Here is a 20,849-nt window from a genome sequence, read left to right on the forward strand (position 1 = left end):
GGGGACACAAAGATGGGCGGAGATGGGAGGAGACGAACCCGCATCGCCAAACCCTGTCTCCTCCAGCCAAACAGCCAAAGGTATCTCAGTAGCCCAACAAAGAGTGATGGGGTCTCTAGAAATCCCAAAAAGGTTTGAGAGAGAGAGAGAGAGGGAGCCAAGGCAGCGGAGAAGGGAAGGAGCCAAGGCAGCAGAGACCGGGAGGGAGCAAGGCAGCGGAGAAAGGGAAGGGAGCCAAGGCAGCAGAGACGGGAGGGAGCAAGGCAGCGGAGATGGGAGGGAGCGAGGCAGTGGAGATGGGAGGGAGCAAGGCAGCAGAGACAGGCTTCTCTCCCTTGTCTGCTTCGCTCCGGCCTTAGGTAGCCCTGTTCTTGCAGGAATCTTCCTGCAACGGGCCTCTAGTATTTGCATTTTTGTGTATTACAGTATTTGTTCACCAATGTTCTCCTTTCCTCTGTGTAACCTATTTCCTCTCATCTCCTGCCCCTTACTTCTCCTGGAGTCTTTCCTCTCATGTGATAAGACTTGGGCTAAGGAGCTAACTCAACCAATTACTGACAGGTTTGCTAATCTATCAAATTCATATCCAATGGGTCTGACTCACAAGACTGTTTCCACCAAATGTTTTATGCCTGAAGATGTTCCATAAAGTGCCATACAGAACAAAAGACTGTCTCTTTCCAGAGTTTTATACAAAAGCAAACAGATAAAAATGAACACCCCAGGTGGTCTTCTTGGGGAGAAAAAGTCTTAGAATGTCTATCACCTTTCTTTTATTTCTCTCTACTGATCCTAATGATAATCTCCATGGCACTGACACTTTTCATGTGTCTGGTGTCCTTCCCAGGTCATTTAGAAAGTTCTCTGTTCCTAGTGACTGTGCCTCATTCACCTACAAATGGCACACCAACCATGCTCTGGGAGGGTGGAAGTGTAGTCCTGACATGCTATGTGACTTGGTGGTCCAGAGTATTATATTTATTTCCATGCAGTTTATCAGCTTCGTTCTCATGACCTTACAGTTGTACTTTGAACATAGGCATTTGGGGCACTTGCTGGTAGGCCTCTATTCACTCAAGCAGAGTTTCTGGAATTTCTGCCTCTATATCTAGTAGCAGTCCTCAGGGAGTCAGCTTCTCCTAAAAAGGGGAGACTTTGGAGAATGGAATTTGAATGCTGCCTTCACCTCTTACCAGCTGTGATACTGGCCATCTGATGTAACCACTCTGAACCTCAATTATCCATCCGGAGACTAGATATGCTAATACCAACCACATAGTGAGCTCGTGAGGAATGGAAAAAATCTCTAAAGTACCAGTACCTGCCCACAGGAAGCTATCATGAGATATTTACTCCCTCTGTCTTCGTGACCACCCTCTCTGCTACTGCCCCACCACTCCCACAATTTTCATTATTCTCACTCTTCTCAAAAAACTTGCAGTTTATGACATAGCACAGTAATAGACTCCTGACCTTATCACTAATAATAATTGTATCACTCCTACTGTCATAGCTGGTTTCAGCTCCCTAAGTGACATCAACCCCAATGCCAATGACCCAATGCTGTCGCTGATTGGTATGATGAAAAATAATAGTTATATATCTGGTGAATCCAACCTTGACAAACACAACATTGACTATAGTCAAACTCCTCAGCCTCCCAAGTCAGCCACTGTCCTTTTCATAAAAACTCACAGGAATTTTGGTATGACAACTCTTTCTAATTGGATATGTTATTGCTTTAGGCTTAAGAATTCTAAACTAGAGAACTTGAAGGCAATCCTTGGTATTTGTTCTCTTCCCCCTCCCCCCAAGTCTAAGCTGCCCCAAGATTTAGACACTCCTTTCAGATGTTTTCATGAATTCACCCTATCGTTTTTATGTTTGTTTGTTTTTCACTGTACCTTCTTACTTTCAGGGGTGGGGAACATTTTTTCTGCCAAGGGCCATTTGGATATTCATAACATCATTTGAGGGCCATACAAAATTATCAACTTAAAAATTATGTTGCTATGAAAAATGCTCCTAGATTTATTGAATTTTGAGTCCCACCTTCAGTTGCCTTGGCAGGACCAGACCAAATGATACTACCTAAGGGCCAGACACTCTCCCCTTGCTTTCCTCCTTTGGTACCTAGAACCTAAAATTGTTACACCAGTCTCTACTTTCAGAGCATTACACCCTATGTCTAAAAACTTGCAATCTCCTTGTAGCAAGTCAAGAATTCCTCCTCTGGCTTTCGAATTCCCTTGTAATCCAACACCTTATCTACTCAATTTGCCCCCATTATTCTCTAGCATGTCCTCTCTAACTTAGTAAATACATTCTTATTATTCTGAGTACAGACTATACATATTCCCATCTCTTGGCCTTTACCAAGAGAGTCCCCTAACCTGCATTTCTTTTCCCGTTTGTCTCTGCCTCATTTCCTATTCAATGCAACATAAGCTCACAAGCTCTTTGCCTGTTCACCACTATATCTCAGTATATAGAAAATTTCCTGGCACATGATCAGCTTTCCGCCAGTGTTTGTGACTGTCCCTCAAAGCCCACTTCAAACCTAATTCTTCTTTACATCTACACTGTTTTATTAAATTCTTGTACTACCCACATTCATCTTCATTTTCATTAGCTGATGATATGCTCTTGAAGATGGAATCTATGACTTGCATCATTTGCTTCTCGCAGAGTGTCTTGATAATGTGAGAAAGTAAATATTATGCTTTGGGAAAAGGTCTGTAATGACACAAGGATGATTCATAAAATTAATTGATCACTTACTATTTGCCAGGCACTATTCTAAGATCTGAGACAGTGGCCTAGCCCTAGATGAACTGGTTTCTGTATCTTCGCTGCCACTGACTACTTTTATGACTTCGCGTAGATAGACAAATTCTCTGAGCTTTGGACAACTCCTTTATAAACTGAAAGGGTTTAACTTGGTTAGTTGTGATGTCTCTTCCAAATGTAAGATTATCTGAATTTTAAATATTTATTTATAGATTCCTGAGTGGTGGTCCATAAATACTTCTGACTAATGAATACTATAACCTTTACCCTTCCAAACTCATGATTGTGTATTTTCAGTTTCTTTTAATTTATTTGTTCTTATTGAATGTCTTTCTTAAGTACAGCATAGGGAATATAGCCAAGTCACTAGTTTGTGGGACAGATGACCTCTCTTTGAGTTGTCCCAGCCTTGGTTTAATTCTTCAAAAGGATACTCTTTATTTATTCTGGCTTGAAAAGGAGAACATTGATGACCTTTAAGCACTTTTCTTCCCTGAGATCTTCAAAAGTAACTTAGTTTTATCTCACAGGCCTTAAAAACACTCCTATGTCTTGAGATTGTAGCAAAAACGTATTGGCCAAGACATTTTTCATAGACTCCTTCTCATGTCAGGCCCTGCCTTGAGCTGTCCTTGTGGCAAGCTGGCTCCCCGGCTCTGACACCAATATGCTCACAAATGCCTTTACTCTTTGCCTATAACCAAATTGTGTTACCAGATGAGCTTTAAAGAGCTAATAATCGGATCTTCAGCTAATTAGTCTTTTGGACAACTTTGGAAAATTTATCTAAAGTAAGATACTTTGTATACTTTCAAAATCAGATATAAGATGACCACAAATTTTAAAATATTCCTTTTGAATTGGAAAACTAAAAAAATCAGAGCCACTAGCCTGAGATCTCTGTTAGCTTCTGAGGCTTGTTTTGATTCTGGGATAAACAAATGATTACTGTTGACCTCCTCCTTGAGAGGCCAGTCAGATTAGGAAATAAAGTTTACTCAAAGTCTGTTGTGTGTTGTTTTTTTTTACAGTCACAATATTCTTCTGTATGAAGACGGGCATGCTGTGGTGGCAGATTTTGGAGGTGAGATTTTTATGTATAATTCCTCAAATTATATCAGTTTCTTTCTTCCTTGCATAGCTTGTGCCTCATATTGTGTGACAGACATTAGATTCCACCCTGACAACTGCACTTCTCTAAGTCCTTCAGATTTCAATGATCCTGCTTTTTGTTAAGTATATAATTTATTTTCAGTTTCCCCCCTTGGGTATCCTCAGCTAAAATAAAGGAACTGAGAAGTTAAAGAAGGTAGAGGTTTCTTAGGGTTTCAACATTTTAGCTGTAATCTTTGACCCTGGTTTTAAGATATGTCCTTTGACCTGGATTTGTTTTGTTTCCCTCAGAATCAAGATTTCTACAGTCTCTGGATGAAGACAACATGACAAAACAACCTGGGGTTTGCTGCTGCTTGTGTTCCCTAAAATTGTGAAACAATTAAAATGTGTGCACTCAGCATGAGAGGAAGTGAGATTGAGAGCAGCTTTAAGTGGAAGAAATGCCATTGTCCCAGGGGCAGGATAATGTTTTGTGCTTTTATTTTCAGTAAGCCCTCAAAGAACCCATTTCAAGGCTGTCCCAGAAGAAAATAGATTATATATATAATGTTATGAATAAGATAATAAAGAATTTGTTTCAAATGTAACTGATAAGTACATGGCAGGCATGGATAATTGGTTTTCATATTCAGATATCCTTATTAAGTAGTATAGTTAAAACTTAATAGGTAATTCACTAGAAAATTTGTAGCTCATCAGCATCTATTGACAACTCATGTTCCACTTTAACATTATAAGACAATAGGTGCCATAGCTAAGCATTAATGTTTAAGTAAAATAGTATAAGCTTTAACATCTGAAGCAAGTATCATGGTACTCAAAATGTCTGCAATTAAACTCATCACCTGTCCCCTCCTTCATACTCCCAATCCCCCAAAAATGTACACTTCTCTTTTTTGGAGTATCTGTGTTATTTAATTACCCAAGCTTGGGTTAATTTGTCATTCCTTCCTTTTCCTGCTTCCACTGACACATTACTCAATCATTTTTCTGATTGTTTCTTTTGTTTTTTTTAAGTTCATCACAGTTTCTCATTTTCCATTGCATCAGTTCAGGCCCTCAGCCTCTCTTTTCTGGATTATGGCAATAGGCTTCTAACTCAGTCCTCTCATCCAGCTCATTCTTTGCAAAATCAGCCAAGTGTTGTGTTTTGACTGTTTACCTCCTCCTGTAAACCATCAATTATGCCCACTTCCCACAGGCCAACATCCCAATTCCTTTGCCTGGAAGCCTCCCGCCCTTCCCAGTCTGGCCCCAGACCCCTCTGTGACCTCCTGTCCCATGACAAGGTCTCTCAAATTCCCTGTGCTCCCCCACACACCCCACTTAACCATCTTGCAGACACACCATTCACGTTCACATCCCTGTGACTCTGAAGTGCTCCCTGCACCCACCCTGGAGGAAGTCTCCTTTTCTTGCCAGGCCCGGGAAGTCACATTCACTTTAAGTACCTTTCCTTCCATAACCTGCCCACCTTTCCACCTCCTCCCCATACACTTTTCTCTCTGAGCCTTTGTGGCATTTTGCAATGCTGGTTTGTACTCCTACTCATTCAACAAACATTTATTGAGGGCCTACCAGGTGCCAGGCCTTGGGCAAAAGGCCAGGAATGCAAAATGTGGGTAAAAGCCTAGTCCTTGATCTCAAAGAGTTCATTTTCTAGTGAGGAGAACGGGAATTGAAAGCAGTGTGGAGGTTCAGTGATACGATATGACATAGTGATGGGAGCTCAGGTGGGATGGGTAGATGTAAATCAGATGTGTAAGAAACAGGAGGGGGTGTCAGGCAGAGTCAACAATAGCATGAGCAAATACATAAGGGATGATGAGAAATATCAGACTTCCTGGGAGAACTTCATAAGCTTGGCACTGTTGGCATGTACTGTGTGAGGAAGAAAAAGTGAGAGATGAGTTAGAGAGAAAGGCAGGAAAAACATCATGGACCATGTTGTATCCAAGTAGGATTATACATGTTGGTTTCCCCAGTTAGGTTTCATTCATCTGTTCAGTAAATATTTGTGAAGCACCTTCTAGGTGTCAGACATTCATTTAGGAACTGGGGATATTAGAGCAGACAAAATAAAGTTCTTGTTCCTACTAGAAAAAGATAGACTCTGAACAAGTTAACAAAATAAGTGGTGATAAGTGTCATGCAGGAAAAACAAAGCAGATGTATGAAAGGAAAGTGATGGGGGTGCCGTTTAGATAGGATGAGAAGGAAAGACAACATCCCGTAAGAGAACTGATGTGTGAGTTGTCTATGTAGGAGGAAGAGCAGTGCAGACAGGGGAAACAGGAAGTGCAAAGGCCCTGAGGCGGGAGAGTTTTGTGTGTGTTCAAGGCCATAGTGACTGGAGTAAAGTAAGCAAGGGAAATGGTAGGGTATCAGGGTCGTGTGAAAAGTGTGTTCTCTTTTGATAGGACACAGAGACCTCATCTGGTACCTGGAACATAGTGGTTCTCACCCCAGGTTGCACATTTAAATCACTTTGGAAACTTTTTAAACATATACTATTTAAATTCAGTCCCCAGAAATTCTGATTTTATTGGCCTAGTGTTGAGTTTGTGTACCTGTCTCCTTTAAAAGTTCCCTCAGGTGAGTCTAAAATGAGGCCAGTTGAGATTCTCTGACTAAACAAACTTTCATTGAATGGAATTGAATTGCATTTCACCAACAGTGAGTTACATCCTTTTATTGTGGCAGCAGCGTGTAGTCTTTAAGCACAGCACTACTCTAAGTTTATTGTGAAGACTATTTTGTTTCTTACCAGTTATATGGCCTTATGTAAGTTTGTTAATTCCTCTATTACCCGCCTGTGAAAAATCGGGCATTCTGTATGCCTACTCCCACTTAGGCAATGTTGTGACACAACGCATAATCTCCTGCATAAAAGGAGGCTATTTGGAATTTGAGAGCTCGTGTGGAGGAATAGCATGTGAGGACCATAATCGGAATAAAGATGTTCTTGGAAAGCTATAATTATGCATGATTTCAAAATAAGGTAGACACTTCAAAAGAATTACCAGCAGCCAGCACTACACACAGAATTTCAGTAAAAATTCTGGTTTCCTTCCACGGAAATACAAAGAAAGAAGGTGTTTGGCGAAGTTCATTGCTATGATTATGGAGCCAAGGGGTTTTGGAGCTGAAGGGCTTTTTCCTCCTATTATGCCCCCGAGGAATCTAAATTCCTGAAAGCATGAGAGACTTGCCCAGAGTGCCCCAAATAGTGGCAGAGCCAAATCTAGAAGATGCATCTTCTAACTCAAAATCTAGAGCTGTTGCCTACGCCACAAATAAACCAAATTTACGCATTTGCATTTCAGAATGGAAAGATACCTAAAACTGAAAACTACATAATTGCAAGAGAAAAGAATGCAAATAATGCCATCTAAACATGAGGATAGAGCTTTGTGCAGAGAAACTGACTTGTAACATTTCATGGGCTTTCTTTCTGGGCTATTGCACAAGCAGCATTCAGAAATAACATGTCTGGGCCAACAAAGGAGGTAAGACAGACCTGATCCTGCCCATGAGAAATCTACTTCATAGTATATTCTGGGCACTCCCCAGAGGCCCCTTCTCTCCTCAGTCATGAGGGTACTATTTATGGGCCTCATTTAGTGATTTCCTGAATTATAACCTGCAGATCTAAAGGAGGGACGGTGCCTCCCACAGTGTGTAGATTCACTCGGAGGGAAATATAGATTTCCTGGATGAACATCAAGGCTCGCCATTCAGAAACTTATAAGGCTTCTGGGGGAAAGATGATCAAAGACAACAAAAGCTCTGCTGTTGATCATCACTTAATAAGAAACGGGGAAACTCGATGATTCCTATTGTTGCACTATTTTTGGAAAAATTATGGATTTCATGATCTTCCAATGATTAAAAAAAATGTCTTTTGAAAAACTGAACAACAGTAAACACATTATTTATTGGACAAATTGAGTGTAGCACTGTGTCAATGTTATTTTACGTTTTTGTCTTTTGAGAATGTTGGGAAGACACTTAACAAGCAAGTCCTCACTAAGAAGAACACTGTTCTACGGTGGAAGAACTAAACACATGGTGAATAAATGACCTGTGGATGTTTCTCCACACACAGAACCTCCGCTGGATGGCTCCTGAGGTCTTCACGCAGTGCACACGCTACACCATCAAAGCTGATGTCTTCAGCTACGCTCTGTGTCTGTGGGAACTTCTCACCGGCGAAATTCCATTTGCTCATCTCAAGCCAGGTAAGCCAGGCTGCAATGAAAGTTTCTCTTGTTTTCCTTAGTTCCATGCACTTTTACAACCTCAAGAAACACTTTTTTTCCCTGAAAAAAAATGAGTATTCTTGGTGGGTTGGCAAGGTGAGAGGTAAATAAACAATCTCAAATTGTTTTAAGATGTATGCCCAATCCAAAAAACATAATGACCTAATTCTGTGATTTTAGACACGAGCACACAAAAGTGTAGGTATATTTTATTAATGCTCAGTGCTTCGATTTACCTGTTGTTAACAAAACAAGCAAATGACTATGGCCATGTGACATGTAGGTACAAATAAGTGGGCAGTGCAATACTTATCTTTTGATATTATATTTCAAAAGTGCCTTTTTAGTGTGTATGGAGGGGTGAGCTGAAAGTAGCAACACATAAAAATAACCTGTCAAGAAGAGAATTACTTTTCCTAACAATTTTGTGTTACATATATGGATACATTCCAAAAATGGGGCTTTGTGGGTGAGCCTAATATTGTTAATAATATACTATGTCCATGGAGGTGGTGGAGGTAGGGAATTTAATTACAGGATTTGAGGTTTAAAGTAAATTTTATTTGCATCTGTCTCGTCACTGTATCTGTGTGTCTTTCATGTCTTGTCACAGTGTTTACTTACTTGTGTCCACCATTATGCTGAAAGTACTTAAGGACTTTGCATCCCCAAAAACCAAGCATGCATGAAAAGTTGTTTTCAAATTAAATCATAAATACATTTTAAATAAATTATATTTGAAGTGCCTAGTGGCCAGCCTATCACCATATATCAGAAGAATAAAGTCAAAAGTGATCTTAGGGAAAGACGGATCTTACAAACGTGTATACTCATAAGTCTTAACCAGAATCACAATAATGATTAGCACTTGTGTACAGAGCAAAAGCCACATTTTATATTTTCTTTTAAAGGTAGCTTTGTCCTTAATACCATATGTTCTTTCATTACATTCTGCATAGTGTCTAATGGAGAGCTTTTCACAAATTATGTGGTCTGTACATAGTTACTTAGTACAATGATTATTTAATTGTCCTAATCTATATATAATTTTTCATGGTTCCAAATGATGATATTTACCATTATTATAGTGTGGATGTAAGGACTCTATTTTGAATTAAACCAACATTGCCATTTGTAATGTCTTGTTCAGACTCACTGCTGTCTCTTTACCCCTTAGAATTTTCATTCTAATCAAGACCAGCGACTACAGTAAAAAATGCACTTATTCTAAAGAATCCAGTAATGTTAGACATATTGTGGCATTGTTCATAAGAAAGAGATACATCTTCCTCCCTCTCATCTTCTTTGGCATTTCATTCATATATTCATGTTGATTTTATATCCTAAATACATCTACATTTATTCACTACTTACTCCATCCACCACCATCTTAGCTCAAGCCACCATCTTTATCATTTATACTCTGATAATCTTTAAAAAAATAAAGTTTATTAAAGTATAATTTATATATAGTAAATTTTGTCATTTTAAGATGACAATTAAATGAGTTTTAATAAATATATACAGTTGTATATCCATAAATACGATCACAAGATAGTGCATTTTTATCACTTCAGAAAGTTCCCTGGTGCCTCTTTGGAGTTAATCCACTTTTTCCCACCTCTAGCCCCTGGCAACCACTAAACTCATTTCTGTGCCTATAGGTTTACATTTTCCAGAATATCATATAAATGGAATTATGTGGTTACATTCACCAGTAATTAATTCTTTTTTATTCCTGTGTGATATTCCATTGTGTTTATGCATTGACAAGTTGATGATCATTTGAGTTATTCTCACTTTGGGGCTATTATTAATAAAACTAGAGGCCCAGTGCATGAAATTTGTGCACGGACGGGGGGAGGTTCCCTCAGTCCAGCCTGCACCCACTCCAATCGGGGACCGCTCGGGGGATGTCTGACCTTGTGGGATCAGGCCTAAACCGACGGTCAGACACCCCTCTCACAATCTGGGACTGCTGGCTCCTAACCACTCACCTGCCTGCCTGCTTGATTGCCCCTAACCTCTCTGCCTGCCTGCCTGATCACCCCTAACTGCCCTCCCCTGCCAGCCTGATCGAGCCCCCAACTGCTCTCCCCTGCTGGCCTGATCTCACCTCCAAATGCCTCTGCCTGCCTGATCACCCCTAACTGCCCTCTCTTGCTGGCCTGATCTTGCCCCCAACTGCTCTCCCCTGCCAGCCTGGTTGCCCCCAACTGCCTTTCCTGCCGGCCTGATCTCGCCCCCAATGGCCCTCCCTGGCTGGTCTGATCTCGCCCCTAACTGACCTACCTTGCTGGTCTGATCTCACCCCCAACTGCCCTTCCCTGGTGGCCTGATCGCCCCTAACTGCCTCTGCCTGCCTGATCACCCCTAACCACCCTCCACTGCCCTTCCCTGGTGGCCTGATCGCCCCTAACTGCCTCTGCCTGCCTGATCACCCCTAACCACCCTCCTCTACCGGCCAATTTGGTTCTGATTGGTCAGTTTCTATGCCAGTCAGTGTCTCTGGGCCTATCAACGGGGCCTGATCAGAAGAGTGGGGCTGATCAGCAACCCCAGTGGAGGCCTGGAGAGAAATGGAGGCACAGCTGTTGGCCAGTCCAGGAGAGAAAGAGAAGCAAGTTCTGATCAATGGCTGCCACAGAGGCTACGAATCAGACCCTGCCTTTCTCTCTGCAGGCCTCTCTCCAGGCCTGATCCACAGCCCCCTAGGCAATCAGTGTTGGGTCGGGGCACCCACAGCAGCCTCCATCAGTGCTGGGCCACCATGGCAACCCAGCACTGACTTCCGGTCTGGTCAAGCCTTCGGTCATTAGAACCCTGGTTCTTTATAATATAGATTGCTAAAACCACTCAAGTCTTTGTATGGATGTTTCATTACTCTTAGGTAAATACATGAGATGGATTACTAGATCTTATGGTAAGAGTTTTTCCAAGGTGTTTGTGCCAGTATGGATTCCCACCAGCAGTATATGAGAATTTCAGCTGCTCCATATCCTTGCCAGCACTTTTTAATTATTTATTTAAGATAAAATATCTGTCACTAGAGTAAGTGTATAATGCTATATCATTGTGGTATTGTTTTATATTTCTCTAATAACTCAAGATGTTGATAATATTTTCATGTGTTTATTTGCTGTTTACATCTCTTTCTTCAGTAAAGGGTTTGTTCAAATTGCCTTATTATTTAGCTGTAAGGGTTCTTAGGTTCTAGGTAGAACTCTTTCATTGCTATGTTTTTTGCAAGTATTTTTCTCTAGTCTGTGGCTTACCTCCCTATTTTCTTAGCAATATCTTTTAAATAGCAGAAGTTTTTGATTTCAATAAAATCTACTTAACCAATAATTAAGTCAAATTTTTTGTGTATCCTAACTAACATATTCCTGAGTTCCTTTTTAAAAAATTGTACAAGGTATTGGTTGAGTTTGTTATTCTTTTGTTAATTTACTGGTTTATTTTTTATATACATTTCCAATATTTCAGCATGATTAGTTGAAAAAACTGTCTCCATTAAGTATGTTTGGTACCTTTTTAAAAATCAATTGACCAGATCTATGTGTATCTACTTATAAACTCTTCTGTTCCATTGATATGTCTACCTTTATATCACTACCAGACTATTGATAGACTATAGTAAGTCTTAAAATGCAATATGAACCCTCCAACTTTGTTCTTCTTTGTTAAAATTGCTTTGGGTACATGGGATCTTCCAAATGATAAACATGGTGTATCTCTCCATTCATTGGGTCTTCTTTAATTTCTGTCATCAGTGTGTTTTAGTTTTTATCATACAAACCTTGCACATATTTTTAGACCTACTTCTAAGTATTTTGTTTCTTGATGCTATTTTTTGTTAAATTTCAATGTCCAATGGTTCTTTTATAGTATAGAGATATAATTAAAATTTTTAAATAACAACCTAGTACCCTGCAAAGTTGCTAAATTAATTTATTAGTTCAAGTAGTGTTTTTCTACATTCTTTATGAATTTCCACATAGAAGATTAGGTCACCTGTGAATAAAGAAAATTTTATTTATTTATTTTCAATCCATGTGTCTTTTATATCTTTTTCTTGCCTCTCACACAAGGCAAGGACCCTCAGTGTAACACTGAATAAAATGGTGAGATATATAACTCAAATATATCTACTTCTTAAAGTTTTATCCACCACCACCCTGTTTTAAACTGCCATCTTGGTCACTTAAATTACCGCAATAGCTATTGACTGTTCCCCTTTTATTCTTGTCCCCACTTCCTCTTTAGTCCCTATGCCTACACTGGAATGATAGTTTAAACACAGACTTGATTATGTCACTATTTTTAAAGTTATCCTATGACTTCCCATGTTCTTAGGATTAAATCTCAAAATTCTTAATATGCCCTGCAAGACCCTAACCTTGCTTGTATCATTTAACTTCCCCAGCTCCAGTGACTCTTGCCTTCTCTTGGTGCCTTCAATATGTTGCCCTTTTGCAGTTTCTTTAATAATTCAGTTAATGATGACACCACAAAGATTGCTTTGAGGATTAAATGAGATGCTTGTGACTGAACTTTGTCAATTGAAAACTCTGCAAATGTAAGATGAAAGATAAGGGCAAAGGCTAATACAGGGTTCAGGCTTCCTAGGATTCTATACTTGAGTGGAACTCATTCTCCAAGAAGCCCATACAGACACTGCAAGTCACCTTGGCTCTTCTCTTTCCTGATTTTTTTCCTTCCCTCCTCCCTCCCTCTCTTTTTTCCTTTCTTCACCCCCCCCCCACTTTGCTTATTTTCAGTCTCACTTTCTAAATATTTCAAATCTATACACTTACCACCCTCTTTACTGCTACTTTCTCTTTCACAGGCAGAATAGTGCGCAGTATCATACGTGGTATCCTTGTCTCCAGTTTTGCTCAGCATTTTTTCCCCACCAACTGCCATTCTATAACTAGATTTAGCTTTCTAAAAACTCAAATTTGATCATCTGGCTTCCCTTACTTAAAATCTCTAATGTTTTTTCTTTGCTCTTAAGATAAAAACAAAATTCCTAAAAACAATCCACATAATTATGCCCCTGCTTTTCTCCCCCATCTCCCTGCTGCCACTTGCAGACTCTCATCTAAGTTCCAGCCACATTTCTATTTCATTTCCCCAACATGCCCCATTTCCTCTCACGTCCATGTCATTTGTCAGAGATACTCTTCCCCTCTTTTCATCATACTAACTCCAATTTACTTTAGGTCTTCAATATTACTTCTTCCAAAAACATCTTCCTTAATTCTTCAATATTGACTTAAGCTCAGTCTCCTCCCTGCCCTAAGTCATCATTTACCATAGTATTTACATTTCACTCATATGGTTTTGTTGTTTTCTCTACTCTTTATTATACTTTGCAAATTAAAAAATGAATATTTCAAAGAGATGGAGTTTCCCTCTCTCTTGTACCCACAGAAACATTTATTGTTTTTGGAGGAGAATATTACATAATAGAACAGTTAAAAGTCTTGCCTAAGAATAACTGGATTCCAATATCCCAGATATTAGAATTTATAGTACGTTATTAGAAAGAGAGTGCGCCTATGATAGATGCTGCATTTTTAAAAATGGGACAGTGGCCATGCATCAAGAAACGAGACTGTTAATATCATTGCAGTGGTTAGGCAATCTAGCATATGTTTAGCAATAAATCATGTGAAGCATCACATTCAGTATAAGCTGCATATTAGCCATTTACCATGAGGAACAAATCCATGACTACAATGTGGGACAGCATTATCAATTACAGTAATAGCAACATTACACATGGCTCATCCTCCTGGATATGGCAGAATCCTATCTCCTGGGAGAAATATAAAAGTAGGGCACAAATATTAGCATTGACTCTTCTGCAAGTAATGGGTATGCATTCAGAAAAACTTGTATTCAGGGTCTCTTTTACATAGTATATTTTTAACTTAACCTTATAATTCCAGGTTTCGAAAGAACTATGCCCACAGGGCCAGCAGAAGCAGGCAAGTGTTCTACACAGCACAGTGTGATGAACAGGAAATCACGTGTTCTGATGCAATGGGGCAGGGGCTCACAGCTCCAGCCAAATAGCACCATGAAGGAACATAGGGTGCCTGCTCACTGTTACCATATCAACTAATTTCTATGTATTTGTTTAAAAATTTAAAGATGTTAGAATGTTGGCCATTAACTCAATTCTTAAGGAATTTTCCAGGCTAACAGTGTATGGGCTACAGAACATTTGCATAATGTGTAAGAGCATGAATCTTGTGACCTCATGTAAGCTACTTATACAAGCTGTAGTTCAGTACTTCGGTTTCTTTCTTTTTAAAGTGGTGATAATAATGGGACCTACCTCAAAGGGTTTGGATGTGGCTGGCATTAGTAAACACTCAATAAATAAGTATTAGCTGTTATTATTATTGTCTTTAGGTGATCATTTAGTGCTCCTCTGGCCAAGAATGGTGCTAGAATAAAAGGAAAACAAAAAGGAATAGGGCATTGCCAGGCCCTCATAGTACAGAGAAGGCCTAACTATACTGAAGCACGGTGTGCTTATGATGCTCCCAGGAGGGTCTCCTGCCCAGACTAGTGGTGGCAAAAGGATATCAGGGAAGGATTCTTAGAGCAGCTGATACCTGAACTCCATCTTTAAAAGATGAGTACGAATTCAATAGGTAAATAGTGGGGAGATAGAGAAGATGTCCCAGCAGAAAACAGCATGGGCGAGGTGCAGAGGTAGGAGAGAGCCACAAATATAGTCAAACCTCAGTTCTCCAACGTCTCCCATCTTGAACAATTCAGTTCTGGACTAAGTTGTTCACAGGAAAAATGTCCTGGTTGTGGAACAAAATTTAGGTTCTCTTTCTGACAACCCCTTCATGCTGATACATCAGCTTGACAAAAAGCATCCCTCAGTCAACAAAGGACAGAATGTGAGTCCGTTTACCACTAACCCTCCGGTGTTTAACATCACAGGAAATTGTGCTGTGAATATTTTTGTGGGTTTGTTTGTTCATTTTTTGTTTTGTTTGTTTGTTTGTTTTGCTTTAGTTGCTGGTGAAATGGATGACTAGCACAATTTTAAAACATAAAGAGGCCAGCAAGAGTGCTGATGTTGCTAAGGTTGTGAAAGAAACAATGATCACAGGCACTTGAAGAGTTAAAAAAAAAAAACTTGTTGATTTGGATAAAGGAAAAGCAATTAGCCGGTGACAACATTCCTGAGACAGTGATATGTGAACAAGCCAGATGCTGCACACTGACCTCCTGAAAGTCACCCCTGAACCCAGCACTGAAAGTGATTCCTTTAATGCTAGTAGGGGGTGGCTCATAAATTTAAGAAAAGAAGTATTTGTTTATAGATTAAACAGTAGAGTAAACATGTACTGTATATAAGAAAGGTTAAAACATGAATCATTAGGGGGTCTAGAACATTCATTCCATTTACAGTATTTCTAATGCGTAAAAAATGATTCATTTTTTTAATAAATCGCTTCTTGAATGGCCTTCCAGAATGAATTAAGTTTGAGAAAAATGGTTCCACTGTAATACAACAGGGATGAATCAGAGACTAAAAGGGGATCAGGAGCAAGACATGCTGTAAATGTAAAACTAGAGCCAGATGGCGGAAGGGCCTTGTGTGTCAACAATGAAAGACACTGTAGGCTTTTAAGTAGGGTAATAGTACCATTATATTATTATTTTTAAAATGCTACAAAGCAAAAGCTGGATTGAGAGATTCAAAGCATAGGCAAGGAAATCAAGTAATAAAGAAGAGGATGTATAAAACCTTAACTAGAGTAGTGGCTTTGGAAGAGAAAGGAGAGGTTGGCTTCAGAAGATTTTAATAAAACTTGCTGATAGATTGAGGTGGGAGCACATTGGGGGAGGGGAGATGGAAGAAGTCGAAGATGACTTACAGACTTCTGGCTTAGCCAGCAGGAGCATGACGCATATAGGAAGAGAGCAAATTTGTGAGAGAAATGATTAGATTAGAAGGAGAAGGAGCCAACGTCTGAAGCCAAGCAGAGAGGAAAGAACCAGGCAAAATAAAAAAGGAGCTGGTATGACCTGGCAAACAAGAACTGTCTTGGATACTCGTCAGAGAAAGAAACCAACACCTGCCTCTCCAATTTGATTTCTCTCCTGGGCCTGTCACCCCTGATATGTCATGAAAAACTAAAGAAGAAATCTGGGATGAATTAATCCATCAATATAAATTGTATCCAATCCATTTTCTTCTAACCAGGTAACCAATTTTGCAGATCACTTTCAGATTAGAGTTTGGGGCCAAAGAAGAGAGCCTCTCGTTTTCCTTTTGTTTTCCTGTGTGGTGCCAGCTGGTTCATGAGGAGACTCAACTCTGTGCCCTGGGATTCCTTAGTGCCAGGCTCTAAGTCTGCAGTGTGACAGCAAATTAAGAACATCTGCCAATTTATTCTAGCCAGATTTGGGTGAGACTTCATATTGAGACGTTAACTCAGAGTTGCAAACTGCAGTCCGGGAACCAAATATGGCTTGCAGACATTTTTATGTTTCACATATGGCTTTAAAAAATACGAATTGAAGTACATTTAGAGACGCAGTTATGTCATAGGTCTCATATTTATAGCCATTTGCTACCCATGCTTAAATATTTGATGATTATGTTCTTCTCCATATATGATTCGGATCCTAAAACATCCTACATATAATAACCTCAAAAGGCATAAGCACACGGATGATGTGGACTGTGTGTTGTCAAGTTATAGGAAAATAGGAGTGAGCTAAAGTTCTGAAATCTTCTGTTTGCTGAGCTAACCCTTATCAGTTTTTCACTGAGAAGAGCGGAGCCAGCCAATAACTACACAGATCAAATCGGTCCAATGGATGGTGATATTTCTATGAATATAGCTGATATTAACATCCCAATACTTCATTACACTGACAAAGATTGCAATGAGAACAGACAATGGTGCAAATTAATCTATTCTTCTGACAGCCTGTAATGAGAATGGGATGTGGTTTAAAAAATTAAGCCATTCTTAGTACAATCTCAAGATTGCAATCTCATGGTCTCTCTCAGATGCTCTACGCTCTGGTGATACATCATTGAAAAGTGTCAGTTCAACAAAGAATGTCTCCGCTCTTGCTGAGACGGTGGAATGCCTGTGCTTTGTTTCACCACACCCTGCCCATTAAAAACAGTGAAGTTGAATCAATTGTGTCTTTTAGAACACACGTACACACAATCCAAATTGGAAAAAAACAACAACATTCTGGCAATTTTCTCTTAGTCAAAACTTGGAAACAAAACGTGGTACTTTATTGCTCTCCTTTTTAAAATGTGCGTGCCTAGATTTCCTCTTATAAAACATAGGAGAATACGAGATTGATTACTTTAGGGATTCAAAATCTAGTACCAATTTATCCATAAGCAATGCAGAGCTAATTAAGTTCATCATGAAGAGCTGCTTAGTCATCCTCTCCACAATGGCCGTGGTTTATAGCCTTGTAATTCACAGTAACTCGTTGCAATGTTTTACTGGGTGTTCATGCCCAAAGAAAACCCCCAAAGGAACTAAGATTTCTGGTCTAGACAGGACAGAAAACATACAACAGTTCTCTAGGCTCAGGATAAAAGGAATCAGAAAGACCCTTGGAGATGTAGGTAATAATTATAGCAACAACAGCAGCTAACCCTATGTGGGACCGACAGTGTGTCAGATGCTTTATGTACTCTGTCTCTTCTAATTCCAAGGGTATCCTGTGGTTTGGATCCTATTTGGGTGAGATATATGCTCAGTGTCACATGCTAGTAAGAGGTATAGCCAAAATTTAAGTGTATGGCTCCCTGTCCCCAAAGCCTATGGTTGTCACCATTACACTATGTCCTAACTGCTCTCTAGAAATTAAGACTCACAGAAGCAAATTAGCTTAATAAGGATCTTCCAGAGAGTTCAAAGTAAAGCCAGACTGGAAATTAAGCCTCCACATTTTCTTGTTAAGGGCATTTCTTAACAGTCATACTGCTTCAGTTTGTGGAAGCCCCTCCTCCCCAAAGGCTTTGCACAAAAGATAGTATTATGTACTAAATACGCTGCCAGATCCCAACAACTGACCTAATTATATTGTAAGTTGATATTAAACTAAACATTATATTCATTCTGCAATGTTTCTTGGTGAATAGAAATTATTCTCGGTCCTAAAAACATAATAATGAGCAAGATATTAATTGGCATTAATCTTTCATCTTCACTTGTTTGTACAAATACTGTTTCCTGACTTCTATTTACCATGATTTATGTTATTTTCAGTGAACCCTTATTTTGAACTATCGCATTTATTGATTCATTCAGTGCATATCTATTGAATGCCTTGTAATTGCCTGTCACTGTGCTGAGCACAGGAGATACCATGGTGAAAACACACAGTCACTGACCTCAAGAAACTTGTGATGTATTTGCAGAGGCAAACAAGTGAAGAGGTAATGCAGTGTAAAGCATTATGTGCCATTGCAGTACCGGGTGCTGTGGCAGGGCACAGGAAGGATACCCATAGTTTAGAGGTCATCTAAACTATGACCTAAGTGACAGTAGATGTAATGCAAGGAAAGAGGGAAGGGAAGAGGACTCCAGGAAAAAGAAATCACATTTCACAAGGAAACTATGAAAAACAGAAGAAAAATCCAGTAACTCATTTCTTCATTAATTAAGCATCTATTTACCATATTTTATTGAAAAGTGTAACACTTTATTTTTTTCTTAGCCTACTATCATTCACATAGAATGTTCAATACATTTTGTCACATGAATAAATGAATGAAGGTTATCACATGTTGTGCTTAATGCCTGGTCTCTTCTTCACTGGCCTCTTTTGAGAGACAACACTGGCAATCTCCATTCATAGCTTTGCTTTTCTTGATAATGTTTTGATTTAAAAAAAATGAAGCACTGGAATCCACAGATCGACAGCAGTGCTGTGTAAACCCTTGAGGCTGACTCACAACATTGTGTTTAATTCAACCTCTTTGGGGATAATGGGAGTGAGAGACAATGATGCGCTAGAATTGTGTTGTCTGATATGGACGTCATCAGACACACATGGCTATTTCAATTTATATTAATCAAAATTAAATTAAATTAAAATGTCAGCTTCTCAGTTACACTAGCCATATTTTTATGTGCCTAATAGCCACATGCTATTGTGAATGGCGCAGAGTAACATTTTCATCATTGCAAAACGTTCTATTCAACAGCCCTACTCTAGTAACTAGATTGTAAGCTTTACTAAACTATTGATAATTATTTCAGGGTAGTACTGATGAAAGAATAGGTGCTCAATACAAAGTTATTGATATTTTTAATGTAGCCTTATTCCCTTTTAATAGCAAAGTTTTCTTTGTGAAAGTAGAAACCAAGATTTACATAAATCATTTAACATATTTCATGTAGCAATCAAGGTAAAATATGATTAATGGGCTTACAGTAACTTTTCTGAATCTGGAATACCAGAAAATTTCCCAGCTGTTAGTGTAGCATGGCTACTTAGGCAAGATTGACAGAGCAATCTCAAAGGTGACAAATTTCAATCCCATGACCCCTCATGTAGCATTGCCCGCTTTATGGCGGAGGGGCTAATGAGTAGCACCACTGCCAAGAGTGCATAAAGCAAAAGGGAGAAGGAGATGCCAAGGCCTTGCAGAATCTACTTTGAATAATGAAGAATTAAATATCATTCATCTTAAACTGATTTTCCAGACGCAGTGCCAAGAAGCAAACAAGTAACTTTATATGCTTGATATCAGAGTCTAAAAGAGTTTCAGAGGAGACGTTTGGCACCTGCATCTGAGTTTAACACACTTTATGAATAGTCCCTCCCCACCCATTAGGATGTGTATAATTAGTTTAAATATGTGCACAACACTGGTTTATGTGCTTATAGCTGCTCCAGCTCAACAATATCCAAATGGTCATCAGTTTGTTTGCTTATTTATTTACCACATTCTAAAAATAATGAAAAATAGTCAAGAGTGTCTGATGGAAGGAGCCTAACATGCCTAGTTTTTTTGTAACACAAAAGACACATTTTATGTCATGTTAAGTTTGCTGCATATGATCTGATTGGCCTTTTTCCCCCCTCAGTGTTAGCAGCCATAACTCTATCTGATAGTGCTAGAAATCGTGGGCAAATGTGACAGTGCTACTATTCTACAAAGGAATTGGAGAGAAAAGAGGAAATGAAATTTTTGACTGCCCTCTATCTGAAACCATTGTATGATTAGAACAGCTGTTGAAATGAAATATTAAAATGGTAGGCAGGTAAAGGGCATGAACTGAGACTTTAAAGACAAATAATAAATGTTTGGAAAAATATTAAGCCTTATATTTATCAAAGAACAAAATTTAAACAACTGCAAATGAGCTGATATATTTACCTCTCATATTAGCAGAGTCTATCATAAAGTGAGAAAACCTAATTCTGGTGCAGGTATAATAAAAACCTTCTTACACACTTGGTATTAAACTTATAATATAGCACAATTATTCAGGAAAACAGTTGAACAGGATGTATTAAACATCTTTAATTATCCTCTTAGATATATTAATTTCACCTCTCAAAATATCATAAGTAATCTGTGAAATCAAGAAAGTCATATTGAAAAGACATTCTTTGAAGTGTTTGCAGCCAAATTTAAGCAACTTA

The 20,849-nt window shown here is 39.1% G+C and overlaps 1 protein-coding gene across 1 annotated transcript in view; it reads left to right on the forward strand.

Annotated features, from left to right (window-relative positions):
• LOC102425104 (serine/threonine-protein kinase TNNI3K) overlaps positions 1 to 20,849 on the forward strand; it is a 285,729-nt gene that overhangs the window by 186,876 nt on the left and 78,004 nt on the right. Inside the window, exons 19-21 of the mRNA XM_023751739.1 lie at positions 3,822 to 3,874; positions 4,195 to 4,247; positions 8,015 to 8,147. Coding sequence (XP_023607507.1) covers positions 3,822 to 3,874; positions 4,195 to 4,247; positions 8,015 to 8,147 — 239 coding nt within the window. The remainder of the gene's footprint in view (positions 1 to 3,821; positions 3,875 to 4,194; positions 4,248 to 8,014; positions 8,148 to 20,849) is intronic.

The sequence above is a fragment of the Myotis lucifugus genome, unplaced genomic scaffold (assembly GCF_000147115.1).
Source record: "Myotis lucifugus unplaced genomic scaffold, Myoluc2.0 scaffold_25, whole genome shotgun sequence".
Classification (NCBI taxonomy): Eukaryota; Metazoa; Chordata; class Mammalia; order Chiroptera; family Vespertilionidae; genus Myotis; species Myotis lucifugus.